At 51.5% G+C, this 25,169-nt stretch overlaps 1 protein-coding gene across 5 annotated transcripts in view; it reads left to right on the top strand.

The window, feature by feature from the left end:
• Positions 1-24,258, top strand: part of Rps6ka1 (ribosomal protein S6 kinase A1) — a 41,272-nt gene extending 17,014 nt beyond the window's left edge. For all 5 annotated transcript variants that reach the window (XM_046468835.2, XM_046468836.2, XM_046468838.2 and 2 more), the window contains 18 exons: positions 1,692-1,772; positions 1,944-2,023; positions 3,354-3,460; positions 4,286-4,323; positions 4,633-4,775; positions 5,617-5,687; positions 5,992-6,080; positions 7,084-7,148; positions 7,329-7,431; positions 8,851-8,981; positions 10,932-11,057; positions 11,241-11,330; positions 11,688-11,846; positions 21,332-21,493; positions 21,689-21,765; positions 21,965-22,082; positions 22,822-22,959; positions 23,324-24,258. In XM_046468835.2, the coding sequence (XP_046324791.1) occupies positions 1,692-1,772; positions 1,944-2,023; positions 3,354-3,460; positions 4,286-4,323; positions 4,633-4,775; positions 5,617-5,687; positions 5,992-6,080; positions 7,084-7,148; positions 7,329-7,431; positions 8,851-8,981; positions 10,932-11,057; positions 11,241-11,330; positions 11,688-11,846; positions 21,332-21,493; positions 21,689-21,765; positions 21,965-22,082; positions 22,822-22,959; positions 23,324-23,446 (1,901 nt within the window). In that variant the 3' untranslated portion in view covers positions 23,447-24,258. The remainder of the gene's footprint in view (positions 1-1,691; positions 1,773-1,943; positions 2,024-3,353; positions 3,461-4,285; positions 4,324-4,632; positions 4,776-5,616; positions 5,688-5,991; positions 6,081-7,083; positions 7,149-7,328; positions 7,432-8,850; positions 8,982-10,931; positions 11,058-11,240; positions 11,331-11,687; positions 11,847-21,331; positions 21,494-21,688; positions 21,766-21,964; positions 22,083-22,821; positions 22,960-23,323) is intronic.
• Positions 24,259-25,169: the final 911 nt, after the last annotated feature.

The following is a 25,169-nucleotide window of genomic DNA, read 5'->3' as shown; positions in this document are numbered from 1 at the left end:
GGGGCATATCCCCCAGAATTCATCAGTATCAAGTTGCTCAGGCACAGGTGCTTGGGTAGCAGAGGTGCTTCGTGATGTTGGAAGAGTCTCTGGCTCTCAGCTCAGGGTGGAGAAGGGCCTAAGAGAAGAGGTGGGGAGACCGGGGACAACTGGGCCCATAAGAGGGTGAATCAAGGAAGCCATGGAGGTAGGTGGCAGAAAGGTGTGGAAGGGAGCCCCAAGCCAAAGTCTAGAATTCCAAGGTTTCAAGTGGTTTGAGGACAGCTGGAAGAGGATGCGGGGCGGCTGTCACTAACTGGTGTGGCAGCCAGTGTGGCGACTGCAGGGTGGAGTCCAAGCCTAGCCCTGGCTGGGGGTGTGGTGGGGAGAATAGGAGTGACAGCTTAAGGTTGTTATCGGCCGTGTGGCTCATGAAGGGCTGCCTGTGGGGTGAAGGCAGTTTTGGGGGAGACTCCTCATGCTCCCGCAGTACAGGGCTGTGACCTGTGTGTGGCGATGGTCAAAGCTGGAGCCTGAAAGGGGGGCAGGTTGAGGGCTGGGGGGACACCTAAGTAGTAGCTATGTGAGATGTGCCTGGCGGGATGAGTTAGGAGTTTTCCAGACCCCGGTGACTGAGGATGGGCACTCCAAGAAGGAGGGACCGTTTACCTGAGGTGGTTTGGAAATATAAGGTGTGTTTGGGAAACTGTGGCTGCAATAGTTAACCTCAGAGGCACGGACCCTGCTGTGTCAAAGTGAGGGCACTAAAAGAGTTGAAGCAGAATAAAGGCCTGTGCGTGGCTTATGCCCATAATCCCAGCAGCTCAGGAGGCTGAGGCAAGAGGATCACAAGTTCAAAGCCAGCCTCAGCAACTAAGCAAGGACCAGTCTCAAAATATTTTAAAAAGGGTTAGGGAGATGGTTCAGTGGTTAAGTGCTCCTTGATACAATCCCTGGTCCTGAAAACAAAGGAAAAGAAAAGCATGTGGCTAGGGGCAGTGGTACGCGTCTTAATCCCAGCAACTCAGGTTCAAGTCAGGTTCAAGGCCAGCCTCAGCAAATTTAACAAGGCCCTCAGCAACTTAAGGACACCCTATCTCAAAAATGTAAAAAATAAATAAAAAGATCTGGAGATGTGACTTCTAGGACCAAAAAAAAAAAAATAAAATAAAATAAAGAAAGAAAGAAAAAGGAAAAAAATGTGGAGAAGCCCCACTCAGAGCAATCAATCAGGATTTTTCAGGATTTTAGACCCAGAAAATCTACCCCTCTAGCTAGCTCCCTAGGTTACCAAATCTCAACACCCCAGACTAGAATTTGGGAATTTTGATGGCAGATGGAGAGGGGCCTGGTAAAGGAGTGTTGCGGGGAGGTACAGAGGCAAAGTCTGGAGACCTCAAAAAATAGGACAGACAGGGACACCAGTTGCTCTGTGGCCCTCAACGGAGCATGGTGGGAGATAGGCCAGAGAACTGGTGGGGTACCACGGCCTAGCCCTGGGCATTGCCATGAGGAACGGGGGCAGAGAGCCAGCCGAGGAGCAGAGCAGCCTGGGAAGGAAGAAGGAAATCAAGATCGAGTGTCCCCAGAGCCCTAGGTGAGGGACCGTGGGAGCTCAGGCCTGGAGGAACAAGTGGAAAAGAGCCCTTAGTTGGAACCGAGAGAGTGGCTCGGTGTGTAGACTCTTAGTGACTCCTTTCTCCTCTGGCCAGTGCGTGACCGTGTTCGGACCAAGATGGAGAGAGACATCCTGGCTGATGTAAACCACCCATTTGTGGTGAAACTGCACTATGGTGAGACCGCACACCCTGCCTGATCTCCTACCCAGCACTGGTCCATGCCTATGGTCTGCTGCATTTTCCTGTACCTTGTCCCACCTCCCTCCTGGCAGACCACGGGAGCCAGGGCCCAAGGGGCAGGTCACAAGGCCCAGCTGACCACCATGGCCTTTCCCCTCTTCCCAGCCTTCCAGACCGAGGGCAAGCTCTATCTCATTCTGGACTTCCTGCGTGGTGGGGACCTCTTCACACGGCTCTCAAAAGAGGTGAGCTTAATGTTTTGAACAACCCACAATAAAAAATTAAAAAAAAAAAAAAAAAAAGAGGTGAGCTGATGTCCCACTGACAGCCCCAGGATAGATCCGGGGGCATGACCAGGCCTCCCGTCTCAGGGTCTTGTGAAAAACACATCCAACGTGGCCCTGGGCCTGGAACTTCGCAGGCCTACCCAGCAGCCCCTAGCAGGAGATGTCACCTGTCCTGGCATAGAGGTCATACTTGGCAAAGCTGCTGAGAGTTTCTCCCAAGATGGGCTGGGGATGAATAGGCCCTGGATTTGATGCCACCCTGTTTTGGAGGGTGAGTGTACCTCTCACCTCTCCAACTCCATTCTTTCAGGGCTGCACTGGCCAAGGCCATGAGCATGGGAGAAGCTCAGTTCCACCCAGAAAGCTAGAAACGTTAGCATTCTTGTCCCACATGTTATCCAAGGGGATTTGGATACAAAATAATCTGAGCCAAATAAAAAATTGGGACCATTAATGCAATTCAGCCTTTAAAGAAAACCGAACTTTTAATTTTAGTTAATTAATTTATTTTTTATTCAAATTTTATTTTATTTTTTGTACTTGAGATTGAACCCACCTGAGCTACATCCCTGCTTTTTATTTTGAGACAGGGCCTCGCTAAGTTGCTGAGGCTGGCTTCCAACGTGTGATCCCTCCTGCTTTAGCCTCCCAAGTGGCTGGGATTACAGGCGTGTGCCACATGCCTAGCTAAACTTCATTTTTAAAATATAATTTTAATGTTTGAGTAGGTAATACATGATTCAAAAGAAAACTATTCATTGAGAAGTCCTCCTCCTAACCTAGTCCCTTTCACCCCTCCATAGATGAACACTTCTGTTGGTTTCCTGTTTAACCTTCCCATGTTCCTTTTACAAACAAGCCAGATACACGATCTGAACCCTCACCTCCCACCTTCTTATGTAAAAAGCGCCATTCTGAGTACACAGTTCTGTACCTGTCCTTTTTCAAGACAGTCTACCTCCGCAATTGCTCCCTATCGGATCACAGAGAAACTCCTGTTCTAGGTGGTGGCTGCACAGGCTCCATTATGCAGGGGACAGGCAGTTTGTTCCAGGCTCCTGGACATGTGGGCTGTTTCCAGCCTTTTGCTGATTCCAAACAATGCTACAATGAGTGACTTGTATATTAGTCATTTCATACTTCAAACCCCTTTAGAGAGAGAAAGGTCTGTGGTGCTGGGTTATGTCCCCAGGGTGGACCCTTGGGACCAGGAAGCTGCTGACCACTCAGCATCCCCATTCCTGAGGAAGAAGCGGTTCCAGCTGCAGCTCCTGCCTGCCTGTTGCAGGTCATGTTCACAGAGGAGGACGTGAAGTTTTACCTGGCCGAGCTGGCTCTGGGCCTGGACCACCTGCACAGCCTGGGCATCATTTACAGAGACCTCAAGCCTGAGAAGTGAGTGAAGTCCCCCCCTGCCCTGCCCTTCAGAAACAGTCTCCAGGCCTCTTCTAGAACAGGGCCACACCAACGGGGTGGGTGTGGTTCTCCCAGGAACTTCCCCGTCTCTGGGGCTATCTGAAGGGGGAAGGGACAGCAGCAGGCTCATGTTAGGGGCTGTCTAATCACCAGTGCTGCTGTGACCAAGGCAGGTACACACACCCCCACCCCACTTTTTTGTTAATCCAGTGTAATTAAGAGCATTCCTTATTGGGGCCATTTTTAGAATTTCCCTTAATACCTAAATACAGTACCTTCCAACGATAACTTGGGATCCAGAGGCAAGTTGTGGTGTAGAATGGGATCTGGCTTTAGCATTAGGCACACCTCAAGCTGGGCATGGTGGCACACAACTATAGTCCCCGCCACTTGGTAGGCAGGAAGGAGGTTCACTTGAGCCCAGGAGTTTGAGGCCAGCCTAGACAACATAGTGAGAGTCCATCTCAAAAACAGCTAGGCACACCTGAATTCAAATCCTATCTCCATCACCTACCAGCTCTGTGACTGTGGGGAGTCACTTAACTTTCCTGAGCCTTAGTTTCCCCATTAGCAAAATGGGACCGTAATAGAACCTGCTGCACACAGTTCTTGCAGGGATTGATGGAGGAGGTCAGCAGCACACCTGCCTGGCGCTGCCACAACCCAGTCCAACACTCATTCATCAGATAGATCTGGGCGAGGCATCTCCTCTGGGCAAGCCAAAGACCCACTGCCTTGTGGTGTCACCAGAACCCACACAGTTCCGGCCTCTGGTAGACCCTGACTCCCATGTCTCTATTGCAGCATTCTTCTGGATGAGGAGGGCCACATCAAACTCACTGGTGAGTGGTGGGCACTGGCCCTCTCAGGCCTCTGGACTTGGGTAGAAAGAATTCCTGATAGGTCCCAGCTGAGGGCCAGGGAGGGAGTGCCAATTATTTGGAAGGGTTCAAACCCCAGGCCCCAAACTAGGAACACCTCAAGATGAAATCATGGGATTAGAGAGGTCACCTAACCTCTGGGCCTTCGCTTTCTCATGAGTGTGACGGGGCGATGCCCTCATGCTTCTGGGCAGGGGAGTTGAGTGTGCAGAGTGTGGCAGGAGGAAGGCAGAGGTCCTAAAGGGTTGTCCTGTGCCCTCCTTGCTGCAGACTTCGGCCTGAGCAAGGAGGCTATTGACCACGAGAAGAAGGCCTACTCCTTCTGTGGGACGGTAGAGTACATGGCCCCCGAGGTCGTCAACCGCCAGGGCCACACTCACAGTGCAGATTGGTGGTCTTACGGAGTGTTGATGGTGAGTACCTAGGCAGAGGTAAAAGATCCAGCCTAGAGCCATGTGTGGTGGCACACACCTATAATCTCAGTGGCTCAGGAGGATCACGAGTTCAAAGCCAGCCTCTGCAATGGTGAGGCACTTAGCAACTCACTGAGACCCTGTCTCTAAAATAAAAAAATACAAAATAAGGCAGGGGGTACAGCTCAGTAGTTGAGTGCCCTTGAGTTCAATCCCCAGTACAAAAAAAAAGATCCAGTCCAGGATGGGTTCAGTTTCCCCCTATACAGTGAGGGGCTTGGTCATCTCCAAGGTTCTCCCCTGTCCTCTCACAGCCAAGCTGGCCTCATCTGACATGCTGCCACGGTTTCCTTTCTTGGGTGGATGGATACCAGGCTGGACCCCCCATGGGGCACCCCTGACCTGGCCCTGGGTCTCTCGGTCTCAGGCCCCTAGCATTGTGGTTCCCAGTGGTCTGGGTTGGCAGAGGGGAAAGGGAAGGGGCAGTCTTTGCTGCAGCTGGGCTCAGAGGTCCATCAGACCAGCAAGAATCCTGGGACGGAGCCAGGTGCAGTTCACACCTGTAATCCCAGCTACTCCTGGCTGAGGCAAGAGACTCACAAGTTAAAGGCCAGCCTGGGAAACTGAGTGAGAACTGGCCTCAAAATTTTAGATACATAAATAAAAAGGGCTGGAGATATAGCTCAGTGGTAGAGGGCTTGTCTGGCATATGCAAGGCTCTGGGTTCGGTCCCCAGCGCAGCAAAAAAAGTATCCTAGGCTAGAGTATGGTGGTCTGGGCAGGAGGAGGCCAGCTGGTGTATGAGATGGGTGGAGCCTAAATGGACCCTTGTCCTCTGCAGTTTGAGATGCTGACGGGCTCCCTGCCCTTCCAGGGAAAGGACCGGAAGGAAACCATGACCCTGATTTTGAAGTAAGCTCCAGCCCTGCCCTGGTACTGGAAGGGCTCCCCAAGTTCCACCCCATTTGGGGGGCCAGAGGATTACCCTGTCCCTACCTCTGAGGCCCTCATGTATGGGACTCTCCTGGGTTAAACATTACACTTTCCACAGCCCCCTTTCTGTGCCCGTGGGGGGGATCCTTGAAGTCTTTGGCAGGTGAGTTAGTGGTTGGCTTGTCTAGACTAAGTTGGGAATGAGACCCGGACAGATAGGGGGAGGGGAGCTGTGGCTTCTGGGGCGAGGCTCAGCCCTGATGAGACCTGGGGGCTGTTTCAGGGCAAAGCTAGGCATGCCCCAGTTTCTGAGCACAGAAGCCCAGAGCCTGCTACGGGCCCTATTCAAGCGGAATCCTGCCAACCGGCTCGGTAAGCAACCCCAGCTCAGGGGAGGGCATGGGGTGGTAGGGAGCAGGGTGCAGCTGCAGCCTAGGCCACAGGGACACATCTGGGGCTGAAAGGGGCCCCTTGTCCTTTGTGTGGGCAGACAATGCCCCTGGCCACCCTGCCTTCTGGCTCCATGTGTGGTGTTGGAGGGGGTGACCTGTGTGTAGGGGGAGGCAGGAACTGAGTCATCCCCACTCCCTCTGAGGACAAGGACAGGGCCCCCACACAGATTCTCCGCCAAGGCTGCTGGCCCAAGAGAAGGCACGTGAGTTCAGGAGCAAGACACTCAGTCCTCATCCCAGCTGCATCTGTCCCCGCTGCTGACACACAGTGGGGCCTCCATAAATATTTGTTGAGTGAATGAGTGCCATTTATGAGTTATGTGACCCGGACAGGTGCTTCACCTCTCTGAGCCCCAGATTCCTTGTCTTAGTGGGGATGGTGGTCCCAGGCCAGCTAGCAGGGCCCTGTGGATGAAAAACGTCTGTGCCTGGTGGGGAGTGAGTGTTCAGTGTATTTAGGGTTCCTCACTCCTGAGATCACCTGGAACATGACCCAGTTTGTGAGATCCAGTCCAGATCAGGTCCCTGGGATTGAATGAAACGACAGCCTGTCTCATGGTTGAAAGTGACAAGAGGTTAAGAAGAACAGAGATAGAACCTGTGTCAGGAGGGGTCAAGGGCCCTCAGGAGATCTCAGGATAAATCCAGCTTCTGTCCTGACTGGGTGGTCTGGGAAGAGTTGCCTAATCTCTATGGACCTTCCTCTTCAATAAGTACTCTGGAGCTTGATCATCAGAGGCTCCAGAAAGTTCGAGATGCTGAATGGGCCTCAGGCCTTGGGGCAGTGGCTGGGTGCATCTGGCAGGGTGAGCGCCTCCTCCTCTCCAGCAGCTGGTCCCATAGCCCTATGCAGCTGCTTGGCAGGCAGGGGCTGTCTGGGTTTGCGCCATCCAGGGGTAGACCCTTTATGTGGGCTCTTTCAGGCTCCGGCCCGGATGGGGCAGAGGAAATCAAGCGGCATGTCTTCTACTCCACCATCGACTGGAATGTGAGTGTGTCAGGGTGAGGGGTGGGGGGCTCTGCCAATGAGGGCCTCAGGAATGGAGGAAAGGGTGAAGGCACGCTCCTGGGGTGAGGGCTGGCCTCCCCAGGGCAAGCCGTTATGCCACTGTCTGCTGGGCCAACGTGGGGGCACCGTGGTGACCAGAGCACCCACCCCACCTTGCAGAAGCTATACCGTCGTGAGATCAAGCCACCCTTCAAGCCAGCCGTGGCGCAACCTGACGACACCTTCTACTTTGACACTGAGTTCACATCCCGCACACCCAAGGGTGCGTCCCTTGTCTGGTTTGTCAGCCTGGGGCTGGTATAGGAGGGAAGCAGGGAATGGGGCGCCCTGGGGCACGGGGGTGGTTAGGATCTCTGGGAGGCCTGGCCATGTGGGTAGACAGGCCATGAGTGTCTGCCTCTGTGGGACTGTGACTCTGTCCCTGTCTCACGCCACCTGTCTCTCCCACTCTGGGGCTCTGTGGGCCTCTTTGTGTTTGGGTGAGAGAGCGAGTTGTGTGGGTGGCCAAGGCACAATAGAAAAAGCAGGACCCCTGCCCCAGGTGCCTTCCCGCCCACTGGGAGGACTCAACACATCAGGCCTGTGCACGTCAGAGATAAGGAATCTGACCCAGCAAAGCCGTGGTGGAGACAGTCTGGCAGAGCAGAGGTGACAGCGCCCACAGGCCAGGGCCAAGCGTGGGCATCAGCTTTGGCTGTCCTGATTGCTGGACCTCAGTGTACTCATCAGGAACATGGGCTCAGCCCCAGCCCTACTCATTCCCAAGAGTCGCTGCAGGAAGCCAGAGGGGAGACTTTGGGAGGGGGCCTGGTAAATTCTTGGCCAGATTTCAGCAGTGGACAGAGGGGAGGGTGTGAGTTCTGAGATGTTTGAGCAAAGGGGGTGCTTTTCTACTCTAGCCTGCACACTGCTGGTGACAGGGAGTTCAGCACGTCTTTGGGTGATCCACCTCATCTTTATTCACTTGTCTGACAAATCCATACCAGGTGCCTGCCATGTGCCAGCTGTGGGGAATGGTGGTGAACAAGACCCACCCCGCCTGCCTCATGGAGCTCAGGCCATTTTTAGAAGGGAGGTTCATAGGAGAAGGGGCCGGAGGAGCAGCGACAGTCAGGCTTTTTAGAGGGAGGCCGTGGGAGCTGAGCCTTAGAGGGCGGATGCCCCCTGACAAGGAGCATCTGGTCAGAGGGACTGGCACGCACAGAGGCACAGAGACCCTTTTAAGGGTCTGGAGACCCAGCATGGCAGTCAGCAGAAAAGGGAGACAGGAGGCCAAGACCACCAGGGTCTCAGCTGCCACACTGAGGAGTTGGGGGCAGCAGGGACATGTGAAGGGTGCAGGCAAGCTTGTGTTGGAGCCCTCCCTCTGGCTGCCGTCCAGAAGATGGACCCAAAGGGGCGGACTTGAGGCCAGGAGGCCAGGGAGGAAGCACTCAGGATCCTTGGCCTGGGCTTGGCGTGGGCTGGAAGCTGAATGAGAGAGTCTTAGGTCCCCCATGCGATGGGACTGGCTGCTCTACACACCTGTGAACAGATGGGCTGAGGCCTGGAGTGGGTGGGCCCCTAAGGCCCACCATGGCTAGCTACTGCGACCGGCAGGACCTCCATGGTCTCCCTGTGCTGGGCTGCTCCAGGGTCATGGGTACCCCCTTAGGCTCATATCCTCCTTCCACCCCTACAGATTCCCCAGGCATCCCCCCGAGTGCTGGTGCCCATCAGCTGTTCCGTGGCTTCAGCTTCGTGGCCACTGGCCTCATGGAGGACGATGGCAAACCTCGGGCCACACAGGCCCCCCTGCACTCGGTGGTACAGGTGAGGGAGGCTGGGGACTGCTGCTCAGTTGTTCTTTTCCACCCAGAAGACACAGGGCAGAACAGCTAAGGGCACAGCTGTGGAGCTGCACAACCCTGGGTCAAGTCCCAGTGCCCCTGGGTGAGCCAGAGGCCTGCAAGCGCCTTGATCTTCTTCCCCATTTATAAAGCAGGGCTGATAAAGCTGCCTCACACAGTGGCTCTCATCATTGGATGGAAACATGAATATATAAATTTCCTAGCACAGACCAGGGTCAGGGCAAATGCCAGGGGATGCCCAGGGTAGAGTTGGGAAGTGGTTGTTGAAGCCCTAGTTGATTGGGTAGCAGGGAACTTGCCTGTCCACATTTATCCCTTGTTTGTATGTTACGCTGCTTCATGGGAGTTTTAGACTTGAGAGACAAGAATGTAGACTCTGGCCAGGAGCCGTGGTGCACGCCTGTAATCCCAGTGGCTCAGGAGGCTGAGGCAGGAGGATCTCAAGTTCAAGCCAGCCTCAGCAATGGTGAGGTGCTAAGCAACTCAGTGAGACCCTGTCTCTAAATAAAATACAAAATAGGGTCGGGGATGTGGCTCAGTGGTCGAGTGCCCCTGAGTTCAATCCCAGTACCCTCTCCAAAAAAAGAATGTAGACTCTGGGTGGGGGCACGGTGGCATACACCTGTAATCCCAGCTACTGGGTAGGAAGAGGCAGGAGGATCACAAGTTTGAGGTCAGCCTGACAATTTAGCAAGACTCTCTCAAAATTAAAAGGGCAGAACTGGGGTTGTGGATCAGTGGTAGAGCGCTTGCCTAGCACATGTGAGGCAATGGGTTCAATCCTCAGCACTACATAAAAATAAATAAGGGGCTGATGTTGTGGCTCAGCAGTAAAATGTTCGCCTTGCATCTGTAAGGCTCTGGGTTCGATCGTCAGCACCACGTAAAAATAAATAAAGGTATTGTGTCCAACTACAACTAAAAAAATAAATAAATGTGGGGCTGGAGTTGTGGCACTTGCCTCACATGTGTGAAGCCTTGGATTCGATCTTCAGCATTGCATATAAATAAATAAATAAATAAAAATATCCATTTACAGCTAAAAAATATAATTATAAATAAATAAATAAATATTAAAAAAAATAAAAGGGCCAGGGATATAGCTCAGTTGTAGAGCACCCAGTTCAATCCCCAGTACCAAAAAAAAAAAAAAAGGAAATGCCAACTCCAGATCTCATTGCCTGGGTCCAGAGCCTCCAAGGTAAAGGGACTTTGGCTGGGACACTTGTCTTCCCAGACCTCAGTTTCCCATCTGTAAATGGAGGTAATGATAGAGTTGCTGTGAGGGTTACCTGAGCTAATATAAGTAAAGTTAAGATGACTGTAATTTATTATCCAAACTGGGACATCTTTGTCCAAGACAAATATTAAACCAGACTGGATATGAGAACAACAGGTGACACATGGCCACCTGATGTTTGTGCTTGGAATAGTGCCCGGCACACAGCACACGGGGGACACTGTGTGAGCATTTACTATTGTTAGTGTCTCAGAACCTGAGACACCCCACGCCGAGGGCTGTGACACCCTGAAACAGGAGGCTTCCTACCCAAAGCTGCAGAAAGTGGCAGAGCTGGAATCCAGCTCAGCACTTCTGCACCCCCTTGGGCTTGCCCAGGCTTCTCAGAACCATGCACCTCTCAGTATGTGTTCTGACTCTCTTGCCCACCCTTCCACCACCCTCTGACTGTAGACCACCGTGGGCAAGCAAGGAGGCAGTGAGTGTGTCCACTGTATAGAGTAGAAAACTGAGGCCCAAGGAGGGGCAGATCCTTCCAAGGTCACACAGCCAGCACTGCCCCAGGCTCCTGGCTCTTCCCCTACTCCATCTCCATGCAGGAAGGCCTTGGTACTGGGGTGACCCCTGGCACTGTGGAGCCAGGGATTAGCCTCGTCTCTTGGTCTCTTGCAGCAACTCCATGGGAAGAACCTGGTTTTCAGTGATGGCTATGTGGTAAAGGAGACGATTGGTGTGGGCTCCTACTCCGTGTGTAAGCGCTGCGTTCACAAGGCCACCAACATGGAGTATGCTGTCAAGGTGGGCCTCCTGACCACATCCTGGCCAAGGCTGCTGGGCTGGGGGTGAGGCCAATGTAGGTGTGGTCCTTTGGCGGGGAAGGTTAGTGCCTGAAGCTCTGGATGGTTGAAGGAGAGCCCCCAGGGCAGGGAGATATCTTGGAGTCTATCCCCCTGACATGCCATTTGTTCCCACTTTCTTCAGGTCATCGATAAGAGCAAGCGGGACCCCTCAGAAGAGATTGAGATTCTCCTGCGGTACGGGCAGCACCCCAACATCATTACCCTGAAAGACGTGAGTGGAGGTCCTCGAGGCTGGGCCGGGGCCTGGCATCCTTGACGCTAGGATTTGTCTGTGGGAGGTCATGCCTTGGTTTCTCACCCTCCTCCCAGTGCACATAGAGGGGCAGGGGCACTCTGGGTCCCAAGTGTCCTCTCTTTGAGACTCGGACATTCTCTTGAGAGCTTCCCTGCTCATCAGGGACCAGGGCCGGCACCACCTCGTCCAGGAGGACAGGGTCCGGATGGGTGAGGGTCCAGCCAGGGCAGAACACTGCAGGAGGCTCGTGTCGTGCTTCCCTGCTGGGCGCTGGTGACTGAGCCCCCAGGCCTGGCACTGGGGACAGGGGCCTGATGGCAAGGTCTTCCGCAGGTGTATGATGATGGCAAACACGTGTACCTGGTGACCGAGCTGATGCGGGGTGGGGAGCTGCTGGACAAGATACTGAGGCAGAAGTTCTTCTCAGAGCGGGAGGCCAGCTTCGTCCTGCACACCATCTGCAAGACTGTGGAGTATCTGCACTCACAGGGGGTGAGTGTGGACTTGGGGAGGGGCAGAGAGTGCCTAAGGTCATGCCATCCACCCAGTGGAAGAACCATGGTCTGGCCCAGGAGTGCCAGTCTCCACCCAGCCAGCCAGACAGAGGGGACGCGAGGGACAGGTGTGTAGGTGAGTGGATGGATGTTAGGGGAGACAGAAGCCGAACTGCAGAAAGGAACAGTTTGTTCAGTGCCAGTTGCTATGCCAAGGCTTAACGTAGGGTGAGGTTTCCCTATATTACCTCAATTCACACCCCTGAGTTAGTTGTAGTTATTGGCCTGACTTTACAGGTAAGGTGACAAGTGTGAGGTCATTTGCCCAAGACCCCACAGCCAGAGAAGAGTGGAGCCAGGATGTCAGGCTGAGGAGTGGGGGTGGAAGCCACGGGGAAGAGTGGGCTTTGAGTTGGGAAGCAGCAGGGTCCCTGTAGGGAGGTGCAAAGCCTTCCAAGGGGTGAATTTGGCTGCGGACCAGTTGCTAAGACAGGAAATGGATGCAGGAGGAAATGCTGCTGGAAGCAGTGGGCGGAAGAGGTGTAGGGCCAGAGAGCAGAACGTGGCCTTTATTGCTGCACAAAGCAAGTAAACACTACGTGGCTCTGGGCCAAGGCGCAGAGCGGAAGGTAGAGAAGTTCTGTATGACTGTGAGTTAACCGAGTTTCTCTTTGGATGGGGTGATGTTTTGGGGTACTTATAATCAGTCTGTGAGATTAGGAATGTAGGCTCTGAGTGAGATGGTGCACACCTGGAATCCAAGTGACTCGGGAGACTGAGGCAGGAGGATTGCAAGTTAGAGGCCAGTCTCAGTGACTTAGTCTCAAAAAAATGTCTATATAAAGGGCTAGGGATGTAGCCCAGAGGTAAAGTGCCCCTGGGTTCAATCCCTGGCACCAAGCAGGGAAAAAAAAGAATGTAACCTCTGAAATCCAATTGACTGTGCTGTGGTCATGGCTTCTCATCTTACTTGCGCATGTAGTTGGGAAAGCCATCTGGCCTCTCTGAGCCTTCGGTCTTCTGCAGACTTGTGGTAGCTGCCTTATCGTGGGGTGGTTGTGGGATGAAGCAAAGTACTTTTCTTGAGAGTGCGGCTTCCCACTCTCAGGGCTGGCTAGCAGTAAATGCCACATGTAAGCGGGGAGGCAGGACCCCAACACACACGCAGGACTAAGAAGAATAATGTAACCACCCGAGTGCTCAACACCCAAACTCAAGATTTGTCAAAACCAGCCCAGTGGAGCACACCTCCTAGCACTAGGGAGGCTGAGGCTGGGGGATTGCTGGAGTCCAGGGGTTCAAGACCAGCCTGGGCAACTAGCCCCAGTACTTAACATTTGCCACTTCTTTCTTTTCATCTCTCCCTCCCTCCCTTTCTCTTTTTCAGTGCAGGGCCTTGTTCATTTTAGGCAAATTTCTACCACTGAGCCACCTCCCCAGCCCTCCTTTGTTTCTTTTTTGTTGCTGCTGAAGTATTTTCCTCAACTTTTTTGAGAAGAAAGATCAAATTTATAGAAAAGGTTAAAGAATAATATAATGAAATTCATTTTCCTCTAGATTTAGTGTATCTTTTTAAAAATTTTTTTATAGTTGTAAATGGACAAAATGCCTTTATTTGTTTAGGTTTTTGTTTTTTCTTTTTATATGGTGCTGAGGGTCGAACCCAGTGCCTCTACCACTGAGCAAGCGCTCTACCACTGAGCCACAACCTTTAATTTATTTTTATTTATTTTTTTGTACCTGGGGTTAAATCCAAGGGCGCTTAACCACTGAGCCACGTCCTCAGCCCACCTTTTTCTTTAATTTTTTTTTTTTTAAGTTGTAGGTGGACACAATGCCTTTATTTAATTTATTTATTTTTATGTGGTGCTAAGGATCAAACCCAGGGCCTCACATCTGCTAAGCAAGCGCTCTACCACTGAGCTACAGCCCCGGCTCTCCCTTAGTGAGACAGGGTCTCACTAAGTTGCTAAAGCTGGCTTTGAACTTGCAATCCTCCTAACTCAGCTTCCCTTAATATATGTATTTTGGAAAATGCATTTGAAAGGAAGTTACAGGCATTTTGACATTGACCTGCAAAGGCTTATAAAAGTCTTGCTTTTGCTTGATACTGGAACATTGAACCCAGGGATACTGTATCACTGAGTTAAACCTCCAGCCCTATAAGTAAAGTCTTTTAAAGCATGTTTTAGACTTCACATCATCTTAGTCATATATCTGTAATTTTTTATACCTTTATTTAATTTATTTATTTTTATGTGGTTCTGAGGATCAAACTCAGTTAGGCAAGTGCTCTACCACTGAGCCACAACCCCAGCCCATATATCTATAATTTTAAAAACAGTGGACATTATTTTTCAACCAACTAACAAAATTAGCAGTGAGTTGTTTTCACATAAATTCACAAAAACATTTTCCCTCCTGTCCTTTCAAAAATGTCTTTTCATGATTGGGTATTATAATTGAAATCCTGATCTCTTTTCATGATTGGATATTATTGAAATCATAATCCCTGCAAAGTCCACACATTTATTTCATTTAGTTGTTCTATCCAAGTCTTCTTCTTTTTTTAATATTTATTTTTTAATTTTAGGTGGACATAGTATCTTATTTTACATTTATGTGGTGCTGAAGATCGAACCCAGTGCTTCATGCATGCTAGGCGAGCATTCCACCACTGAGCCACAACCCCATCCCAAAATTAAAGCACAGGGATTTTTTTTTTTTTTTTGTGATGCTGGGGATTGAACCCAGGGCCTTGTGCGTGCAAGTCTTCTTTTTAAACTGAAGTAAAATCTGCATGAGGTAGATGTTCTGTGAACAATTTGATGAGTTTTGTTAAATGTGTATACCCACGTCACCTGCATAGTAAAAACTCCCTTTTGTAAGCCACTTACTTGCTGAAGAGATCAGTTGTTCTGTAGAATGTCCCACATTCTGAATAAGTCTTTTACTTCCTGGTGGCATCATTTATGTTATTTCTCTATTGCTCATATTTCCTGTAAACTGCAAGTTCCTCTAAAGCCTTTTTTTTTTTTTAATTGCTGGAGATTGAACCCAGGACTGTGTCACACATGCTGGTCCAGTGCTCTACCACTGAGCCACACCCCCAGCCCTTTTGAATTTTATTTTGAGACAGAGTCTTGCTAAGTTCCCCAGGTTGGCCTCAAACTTGGGATCTTCATGCCTCGGTCTCCTGAGTTTCTGGAATTACAGCCGTGCGCCACCATACCCAGCTTGCTCCAGAGTCTTATTTAGATGTAGCTTCAAATTTTGGTGGGATGGGAGAAGTTCAGAAAGCCGGGATCTGGGATCCCAGAGAATCATGTAGAATACTTAACTATTATGAATCATTGACCTTCAAGGAATTCCAACTGTGTTTATCTTGGCCAGATCATGTCTGTAGAAGACTAAGGAAAAGTCTAGAAAAGGGACCTATTGTGACCATGTTCGATCATTGGCACCTATTTCCATACATTGATTACTGGCAGGGGTGGGGGGGTGGGAATCGTGATATCATTGCAGGTGCACAGGGAAGGCTGTTCCTCCATTCAGACCTGGAGTCCAGATGCCATAGGACCTGAGTTGTGTTCAAGTGTTTATTCAAAACAAAAGAGTCATATGTCCCATTGGCACTTGTACACTAACTTCTCTTGTGCACAACTAAATATCTGCAGTTACCTAATAATACATTGGCCATTCTGCTACAAAACAATAATAACAGGATAGGGCAAAACAAAACAAAACAAAATCAGCAGGAGGCCACTCCATGAGGTGCAAGTGCTTTGAGCACATGACCTTGTGTTGCCCCCCATTATTCACGCCAGGTGATAACAGGCCTATCTCCTCGTTGTAGAGAGCCTCACGTAATGGCTTCCTCCTTTCAGGGTTTTTGAATCAATTATTTCACTAGGGTGTACAAAAATGGTGCTGTCTGACTAAGTGTGATTGATTAGCAGGAACTCTTTTATAAAAAGGAACTTTACCTCATACTCAAAGCTTCAGTTTGGTTACCACATGTGCTTTTAATGGTCCTGTTTGAAGTGGCTTTGGTTTCTGAAATGGCCAATGCAAACAGACTAATGATCAAACATGTGAGATCAAAGAGTGAGTGTGTTTCCTTTTCCTGTTTTGTTGTCAAGTGAGTACTAGTTAAAGTTACCTCCAAGAGGGTTTAGGAGACAAAGCCACGGCAGTGAGTTACCAGTGGGTTGCCCGAAGCTCAGAGCAAGGAAGAGTTTTCTAGAGCAGGAGATGCCTCCAAAGGGAGTCCCTTCCACAAGGCAGGTTCCAAGTATGAGGAACCACTTGAAGGAAATTGTATTTTTCCCAAAGCTAGGAGTTGACTTTAGGAAACTGCAATGTGTCTGGCCCTCTCCAAATATCAGAGACAACTGATGAGGAAATGGGCAGCTGTTCTTTATTTTATTTGTTTATTTTTATGTGGTGCTGAGCATCGAAACCAGTGTCTCACCCATGCTAGGCAAGTGCTCTGCCACTGAGCTACAGCCCCAGCCCCTGGGCAGCTGTTCTTATTGAAATATTTGGAGGGCATTCTCTGGGTTGATTTGGCATCTGGAGTAGCTGTGGTCTATAAGATGGGAATCCAACAGAAACTGAGGGATGGGAAAAGGTGACTGGGGCTCCAGATCCTCTGGGATCCCTATGTGTGTGTGGGGGGGGTCACTGGAGATTGAACTCAGGGGTGCTTGACCAGTAAGCCACATCCCCAGTCCTTCTTTTTGTTTTTGAGACAGGGTTTTGCTAAGTTGCCCAGGCTGACCTTGAACTTGCAATTCTCCTGCCTCAGCCTCCGGAGTTGCTGGGATTGCAGGTGTGTGCTACTGTGCCCAGCAATGTTTTCCATCTTTTAAGTCGTCATTCTGATAAGTGTGGATGGTATCTCATTATGGCTCTAATTGACATTTCCCTGATGGCTGGTGAAGTTGACGCTTCTTCACATGCATATTGCCATTTAAATGCCCTCTTTCCTGAAATGGCTGATCCCATCTTCTGTCCATGTTTTAAAATTGGGTTGTCTGCTCCTTTCGTGTTATTTTATAGCCATTCTTTGTTTAATGTGTAAAGCCTATTAAAGTTCAGACTACTAGGCACGGTGGCACACGCCTGTAATCCTAGGAGCTCATGAGGCTGAGGCAGGAGGATGGCAAGTTCAAAGCCAGCTTCAGCAATTCAGAGAGCCCCTAAAGCAACTTAGAGAGACTCTGCCTCACAATAAAAAATAAAAATTGCTGGGGTTGTGGCTCAGTGGTTAAGCACCCCAAGGCTCAATCCCCAGTACGAGAGAGAGAGAGAGAGAGAGAGAGAGAGAGAGAGAGAGAGAGAGAGAAAACTCCCCAGACTCCATCTTGTCTGTTTCCATAAGGTCCCCATTATGCCAGGAACAGCCTTTGAGATGCAGATTCAATAGAGCCAACACCAGGCTTTGGCTCTGTCTTTTTTTTTTTTTTTTTTTAGTTATAGATGGACATAATATCTTTATTTTGTTTACTTATTTTTAGGTGGTGCTGAGGATTGAACCCAGTGCCTTACAATGCAAGGCAGGTACTCTGCCACTGAGCCACAACCTCAGCCCCCTGGCTCTGTCTTTAACCAGATGATTCACACAGAACAATTTGTCACGGGTGCCTGAATGCACATCTGCTGGGGATGCTGATGGTGATAAAGGTGCTGGGGCTGTCGGGCACAGTGGCACACACCTGTGATCTTTGTGACTCAGGAGGCTGGGGCAGGAGGATTCCAAGTTTGAGGCTAGCCTTGGCAACTTAGTAAGACCCTATCCCAAAATTAAACTTTAAAAGGGCTGGGAAGGTAGCTCAGCAGTGGAGTGTCCCTGGGGCTGCTCTTGGCAGTTCACACCACTTGCCACGTTCTGTAGGCCAGGCAGGGTTCTGAGCACTTTGCATATTAAACTCACTTAATTGTTACAAAAAAGGAACTGATGAAGAATGTGTCATCGTGATCTTTATTTTACAAGTGAGAGGATTGAGGTTTAAGTAACTTGCCTGAAGCCTTACAGCTAATCTGAAGTCTGGGCTCTGAACTCATGCACAAGATTGGATGCTCTGGACAGCATGTCTTCTGATTTTGTTTTGTTTTGTTTTCCGTGCTAAGGATCAAACCCAGGGCCTCATGCATGCTAGACAGATGCTCTACTACTGAGCCACATCTCTAGCCCTTACCCAGGGATTTGATTACTATTATCATCCCCATTTTACAGTTGAGAAAAGTGAGGGCTAGAGAGGTGGACCACACAGCTATGGAGGGCAAATCCAAGACTCACACTCCAGCCTGCCCAACTCCTTCCTGTGACTGCCAGAGGTCATGGCCCGTTGACCTCTGGTTGCATTTAACCTATAAAAATATTTTGTTTGGCCAGCACGATATGGGATGACTTTTGTTTGGGGTTGGTTTGGTAAGGTGTAGTGATTTGGCTGCTTTTAAAAAACCAGGCTCTACGGTGACTATCGACTGGCACCAAGAGCAGTTGTCCCTTTAGACTGCTATGGTTCCTACTCAGCCTGGCCTCCCTCACAGTCACCCAGCCTGCTGTGACTTCCTGTACCGTGAGATGGGAGACCGCATCATCTCCCTACTCCCCACCTGAGGGTCGGGTCGCAGAACCACCTGCAGGGCTTTTTCAAGCTGTCTCCCTGCCTCCCTGTTCTTCTCTTACCGCCATGATGAGACCTGGTGGAGTTTGTCATTTCTCTGTGTTGTTGGGGCAGGATAAGATCACAAACATCCATGTTCCTGTTTCCCAAAAGTGTTATCTGTGCTGCGCTCAATAGACCGTGGAATTACAGTCAGACCTGGGTCTTGCCTCTGCCTCTTACTATACAAGCAAGGCCATTCTCATCCCAGAGCCTCAGTTCCCTCCTCTGTAAAATGGAGTGGTGGATAGCCCCAGTGACATCATGATGAGGAACCCTCTTAAACCAGGAATATCACCTGTACAGGTGTCCCCAGCATCCCTGGCCTCTCAAGCATGGCTGGGCACTCTGGGGAAGACAGCCTGCATTCTCTGGGGGCCTGCACTGTGGTGTCAAGTGACCATGTTGGAAGGAGAAAGTCCAAGGGCCTCCTCCAGTGCTTGGATGCAACTCACAGTGTATCACCGGGGCCAGCCATCTGTCTGGCCCTTTTCCTCTGGAGGCGGGCTGTGCTGGGCCACATCTGTTCTCCAGTCTGCACTTCCCATGGGCACCTGCCAGAGTGCTTGGGGTTCAATTGGAACAATGAAGCCAACCAGTCTGCAGGACTCAACTAATGTCACCTGCAAGGTGACTGCATGTTTCAGAGGTGTGATTCCTTCATTCATTGCACAGAGCTCACTTAGCACTTGCTCTGTGCTGGTCCCTGGCTGGGTACTGCAAGGTGACTAGACATTCCACAGGCAGGCATGGTTAGGACTCCTGTGAACGGAGCCCGCGTGGCCTGAGCTCAGAGTGCCTGAGAGAATGCGATGTGTGATGAGGCCAAGGCAGGCTGAGCCTCCCAGGGCAGTATCTTGCTGGTACTAGGGAGCCATTGAATGGTTTTGTTTTTTGGTATTGGGAATTGAACCCAGAGGCACTTAACCATGGAGCCAGATCCCCAGCTCTTTTATTTATTTATTTTTAAATTTTGAGATAGGGTCTTGCTAACTTGCTTGGGGCCTCTCTAAATTGCTGAGGCTGGCTTTGAACTTGCCTTCCTCCTGCCTCAGCCTCCTGAGTCACTGGGATTACAGGCGTTCGCCACCACACCAGGCCCATTGAAGGTTTCTGACATTCCCCAGGGAGTCCATTAGCTCATGGGAAGAGGAACAGGAGGGTGAGAACATGATGTCTAGCATTTGGAATAGGTTGAGTTTGAGACTGTGGAACATCCAGCAGTTGCCTTCTGGTAGGAAACTGGATCTATGAGCCTGGACTCAGGAAAGTTCTGGGCCAGGGCTAGAGATCTGAGAATTATAATTAAGTGGTAGAGGTTTGGCTATGAATACAACCATGCAGAGGAGGAGGAGCATGCAGAATGGGGTGTTCGGGCCCCCTTGGGTTACAGAGGAGCACACGGGATCCAGGGGAAAGTCATTTGCTTATGGCCTCAGGGTAAGTGCTATCCAGTCATTCCTTCAACAGAGACGCATGGAGTACCTGCCCTGTACCAGGAGCTAGTGTGAGTGCTGGGATCAGTAGTGAGCTAAATGCTCATGGAGCTTACATTCCAGTGAGCAGACTCAGAAAATAAATGAAATATTATGTCCCATGGTGTTAAATGCTACTGTGTGACAAAAGCAGAGCAGAGTAAGAAGACTCAGGAATATTGGGTGGCCGGGGGCTGTTCTGTGGGGATGTTCAGGGGAAACCTTACTGATAAGAACAGAGACCTGAAGGGAAAAAGAGAATTAGCCAGGTAGATGGATGAGGGAAGAGTGTTCTAGAAAGAGGCAACTGCAGGTACAAAGGTCCTGAGGCAGGTGTGTGCTTGGCCTGTTGAAGAAGAGCAGAGAGACTGATGTGGCTGAAGCAGATACAGCAAGGGGGAGCCCGCAAAGAGTGCAAGAGACATGGGGGAGGGGAGGGGAGAGATCAGGGGGGCCATGTGGGCCATTATAAGGAGTTTTTCTTTTTTTTTTTTTAATTGCGACATACCTGTGTGTGTGTTACTGAGGGTTGACCCTAGGGGTGCTCTACCACTGAGCTGCAACCCCAGCCCTTTTTATTTTATGAGACAGGGTCTCATTAAGTTGCCCAGGCTGACCTTGAACTTGCAATCCTTTTGCCTGAGCCTCCCAAGTCTCTGGGATTACAGGCCTGCACTACTGGGCCTAGCTAGTCATTTTTCCTTTCAAAACAACTCCCCAGGTTGGCCTTGAACTCCTGGGCTCAAGGGATCCTCCAAGCAGTCAGGACTATAGCATGCCACCACACCTAGCGAGGACTTAAAAGGGAAAGGCGTGGAGGGTTTTGAGCTGGGATGACAGGATCTGACGTACGTTTAACAGCATCGCTGCGGCGTCTATGGTGAGACGCATTGTAGGGGGAAAGGCAGAAGCAGGGAGACCAGTTAGGAGGTGGCTGCCCTAATCCAAGGGGTAGGGGATGATGGTGGGGAACCAGAGCCCCGCCAGTCGAGGAGCTGAGAAATGACTGGGCTCTGGAAATATTCTAATGGCAGAGTCAACAGAGTTGACCTGTGGGTTTATTAAGGAATGTAAGAGGAAAAAGAAAAAGGACCCACACAACAGGAAGGATGTGACTATGTGAGGAGCAGATTTGAGAGGAGAACTACGGAGTTCAGTGTTGGGCAGGTTGAATTCCTGCCACCTTAGATGGTGCTCCATTGAGATTTCAAGCAGGCAGTAGTAGCACCAGGAGAAGGGCTCCTGTGTGGTAGCCCTTTTCCTTCTTCCTGGATTCTAGATTTTTCCCTAGCAGCCTCCCCATATGGAGGCTGACCCCAGCCCTCTGCCCCTAGGTTGTGCACAGAGACCTCAAGCCCAGCAACATCCTGTACGTGGACGAGTCTGGGAACCCCGAGTGCCTGCGCATCTGTGACTTTGGCTTCGCCAAGCAGCTGCGGGCTGAGAATGGGCTCCTCATGACGCCTTGCTACACAGCCAACTTCGTGGCGCCCGAGGTGAGTGGGGACAGCAGGAGGCTTTGTGCCGCACTTAGAGGCCCACGCTGTCCAGGCCTACAGTGTCTATAGCCTTGACTCAGGGACCGAGGGCAGATCTAGCCACAGCGGGGACTCTTGTCCTATCTTTTGGGGAGTGTGTGGCCACTTCCTACTGCCCCTCGGACTGACCACCCTCCCCTGCCTTCCTGCCAGGTGCTGAAGCGCCAGGGCTACGATGAAGGCTGTGACATCTGGAGCCTGGGCATTCTGCTGTACACCATGCTGGCGGGGTGAGTGCCCCGGCCGGGCCCTCCCCACTCCTGTCCTGGGATCAGCCTGGGCTGGTGCTTGTCTCAGGGGAGATCAGCTCTGCCTGGGGACAGGCCCTGCCTACGGGAGCTGCACCTTGAAGCATGCAGTCTGAGCAGGAGGGGCAGCCTCCCGTCTCCAGGGCAGAGGCTGTACCCAGCTGTGTGGGCTTTTCTCCAGATACACTCCATTTGCCAACGGACCCAGTGACACCCCAGAGGAGATCCTGACCCGGATCGGCAGTGGGAAGTTTACCCTCAGTGGGGGAAACTGGAACACGGTTTCGGAGACAGCCAAGGTGAGTCTTTAAGCTCTTGGAGGAGGGGCAGGGTCCATCCCAGGGCTTTTCGTAGGCAGACTGGCCCTTTTTTTGGGTAACTTGGTGACTGATCATTCATGGTCCTTTCCCGTGTGGGGGACAGAGGACTGCACAATCCCAGCCCCTCTCTTCTGGAAGCTCAGTGGAGGGGAGCTGTAGGGCTGCAGGCCTCCCCGGGGGTCCAGACACAGAGCAGAAGCACAGCAACTGCCCATGGAGAGGACCTTCCCAAAGAGGGAAGAGTTTTCAGTGTTGGTGACAGTTCCTATCACTGGGAGCCTCTGTGCGAACAGAGTTGAGCCCTTCATAAGCAGCACCACTTCCACCAGCCTGTGTGGCAGTGTTGTTGCCCCCATTTCTCAGAGGGGACATTGAGGCTCGGGGAGTTGAAGTGACTTGCCCAGGGCCCTCAGCTGATGAGAGGAAGAGCCAGGTTCTCACCGGAGTCTGCCCGGCCTCAGCCCTTAGGCTCTTGCCCCTTTCCACCATGGAAGGCAAGCGGGCTCCTGGAAGTGCACGGAGAGCAGAGGCCCCCAGAGGGGAACGCCCTGGCTGCGCCTGGGGAAGCTGTGGCTTGTGGAGAAAGGATCGCAGGGCAGGGGCAAGGGTTCAGGTGGGAGATGGTCAGTGCAATTGTCTTCCCCTTCCCCATCTGCGGGACACAGATGATTTCTCCCCTGCTGCCCCTCACACCTCCCCCTTGCCCCTGTGCCGCTAGGACCTGGTGTCCAAGATGCTGCATGTGGACCCCCACCAGCGTCTCACAGCCAAGCAGGTCCTGCAGCACCCATGGATCACCCAGAAAGATAAGCTTCCCCAGAGCCAGCTGTCCCACCAGGATCTGCAGCTTGTGAAGGTATGCCAACCCAGCCGCTGGCAGCCGCAGGGTGGCAGGTTACCCAGGCCAGGGTGTCATGTGCAAGGACTTGGGGTAGTGGAACCAGGAGATCCCATGTCTGTGCCCAGGACCAGGAGGTGGGACAGAGGAAATGAGACAGTCCTGTTTTCAGGGGCTCTAGTCTTCTGGCGGACACAACTACCAACCTCTGAAGCCTCCATTCTGATGGAGGAGGCAGGAGCAATGACCATGAAGGACCACCAAGGCTGGAAATAGTGGGCTGGGTGGGCTGTGGGGCTCTGGGAGGGGCTGGCCTGACCTGGGGCAGTGTCCCTCCCCTGCTCACCTCCTCACTGGCCATCTGACTTACCTCCTCTCCCAGGGAGCCATGGCAGCCACGTACTCTGCGCTCAACAGCTCCAAGCCCACCCCCCAGCTAAAGCCGATCGAGTCATCTATCCTGGCCCAGCGGCGGGTGAGGAAGCTGCCATCCACCACTCTGTGAGGGGCCTGGCGCCCAGGCCGCAGGGCGGTGCTAGCTTGATGGAGGCAGCATCCTTCCCAGAGGGAGCAGCCTGAGTCACGGGGCCAGAGCAAGTTGGAGCCTCGAGGGGTCCGGGAAGCAGCCAGCCCAGATCACCCCTGGTGAGGGTGTGAGAAGTGCCTTCTCCTTCCCCAGGACAGACTCTTCCGGCTTAGGCTCTGCTGGTGGAAATCAGTTCACTGTACAAACTCTGACCTTTTTTAAGGAAAATAATGGCGTCAACCCCCGTGGAGTTTTACAAGATCCATTTGCCTTTCTGGGAGCAGAAATAGCCAGTCAACCCCAGAAGGGGCACTGCGTCATGCTGGGGCTCTCTGAGGCTGAGACTCCTGGAGCAGCTTCGGGGTCCTACCCTGGGGGCCCCACAATCGGTTATCTGGAGCCATTGGCAGATCCCCCACGGCAGCCTGGCATCGCCTTGCAGAGCCACCGACTGTTAAGCAGAACTCCCTCTCTCCCCAGCCAGCTCCTCCTCCAGCCTCTTCTGCCAGGGGTATAGAACCACTTTCGGCTAGAGCTGCTGGCTCCAGGCTCCAGGCACCAGCATCCGCATCAGCCCACCCATGGGCCCCTGCGTTCAGGTTGGGCCGCCCCAGGGAGAGGACGTGGAGAGCACTTTTCGGCAGATTTCTGTTGAGTCTGCTACTGGACAGAGGTCACGGAGGCCAGGGGTGCAGGCCACAGGGGAAGGGGCTTTTTTCATTTCTTCCTCAGCTGATAACTCAGGGTTCATCTGTCCATGGCCTTTCTAATAAACTTACAATCAAATCGAAGCACGCTCTTCTCCACTTCTCATCTCTGAATTTGCCCTCTCTCTGCTATGGGTTGTCAAGGGCTTTGGCAGGGACAAGAAATGGGCCAGGGCCTGGTACGATGGTCCACACCTATAATCCCAGCATCTCCGAGGCTGAGGCAGGATGATCATAAGTGTAAAAATATTTACCACCAGTGACGGGTGTCAGATTCTGTGCTTGGGCCTTACATGCACATTCCATTTACTCTTTTTTTTTTAATACCTTTATTTTTTTAATTTTATTTTTATGTGGTGCTGAAGATGTGTGCTAGGCAAGTGCTCTACCATGGAGCTACAACCCCAGCCCCCATATCCCATTTAATCTTACCAAACCTATGAAGTAGATGTTACTATGCTATTATCTGTATTTTATAGATGGGCAAATGAGCTCAGAGAGGGGAATGATATTTCCTCATGCAATAAATATTTTCTGAGCACCTGTTATGGCCCTGCTGCAGATGCTGGTGAGCCAGGAGAGAATAAGTCTTAGATCTAAGTAGGGGACGGGGACAGTTTGCAAACCTAGGTCAGCCACTCAGAAGACATGTGGAGAGTTAAATTGGATGAGACTGGGTCAGGGAAGGCCACTCTGGGAAAGTGACCCAGAAACTGAGATCTGAATGAAGAGCAGGAGGCAGAGTTAGGACAGAGGCCCCAAGAGGGAAACAGGCAGGGTATGCTCAGTGTCTCAAGAGGAGCTGATGTAGCTGTGACCTCAGAGCCAGGAGTTTGCACAAGATGAGGTTGGGACGTGGAGGCAGGGAGAAATGCAAGCTATTAAAAGAATTTAGGGACTGGGAGTGTAGTTCAGTGGTAGAGCCCTTGCTTAGTAGGTATGAGGCCCTGGCTTCCGTCCCTAGCACTGGGCATGGGATACACACACACACACAC

The sequence above is a fragment of the Marmota monax genome, unplaced genomic scaffold (genome assembly GCF_021218885.2).
Source record: "Marmota monax isolate L192 unplaced genomic scaffold, Marmota_monax_Labrador192_F-V1.1 WCK01_AAM20220418_F8-fsc00008, whole genome shotgun sequence".
Taxonomy (NCBI): Eukaryota; Metazoa; Chordata; class Mammalia; order Rodentia; family Sciuridae; genus Marmota; species Marmota monax.
Note: the sequence above shows the minus strand (reverse complement) of the source record. Positions and strands in the feature narration are given on the sequence as shown.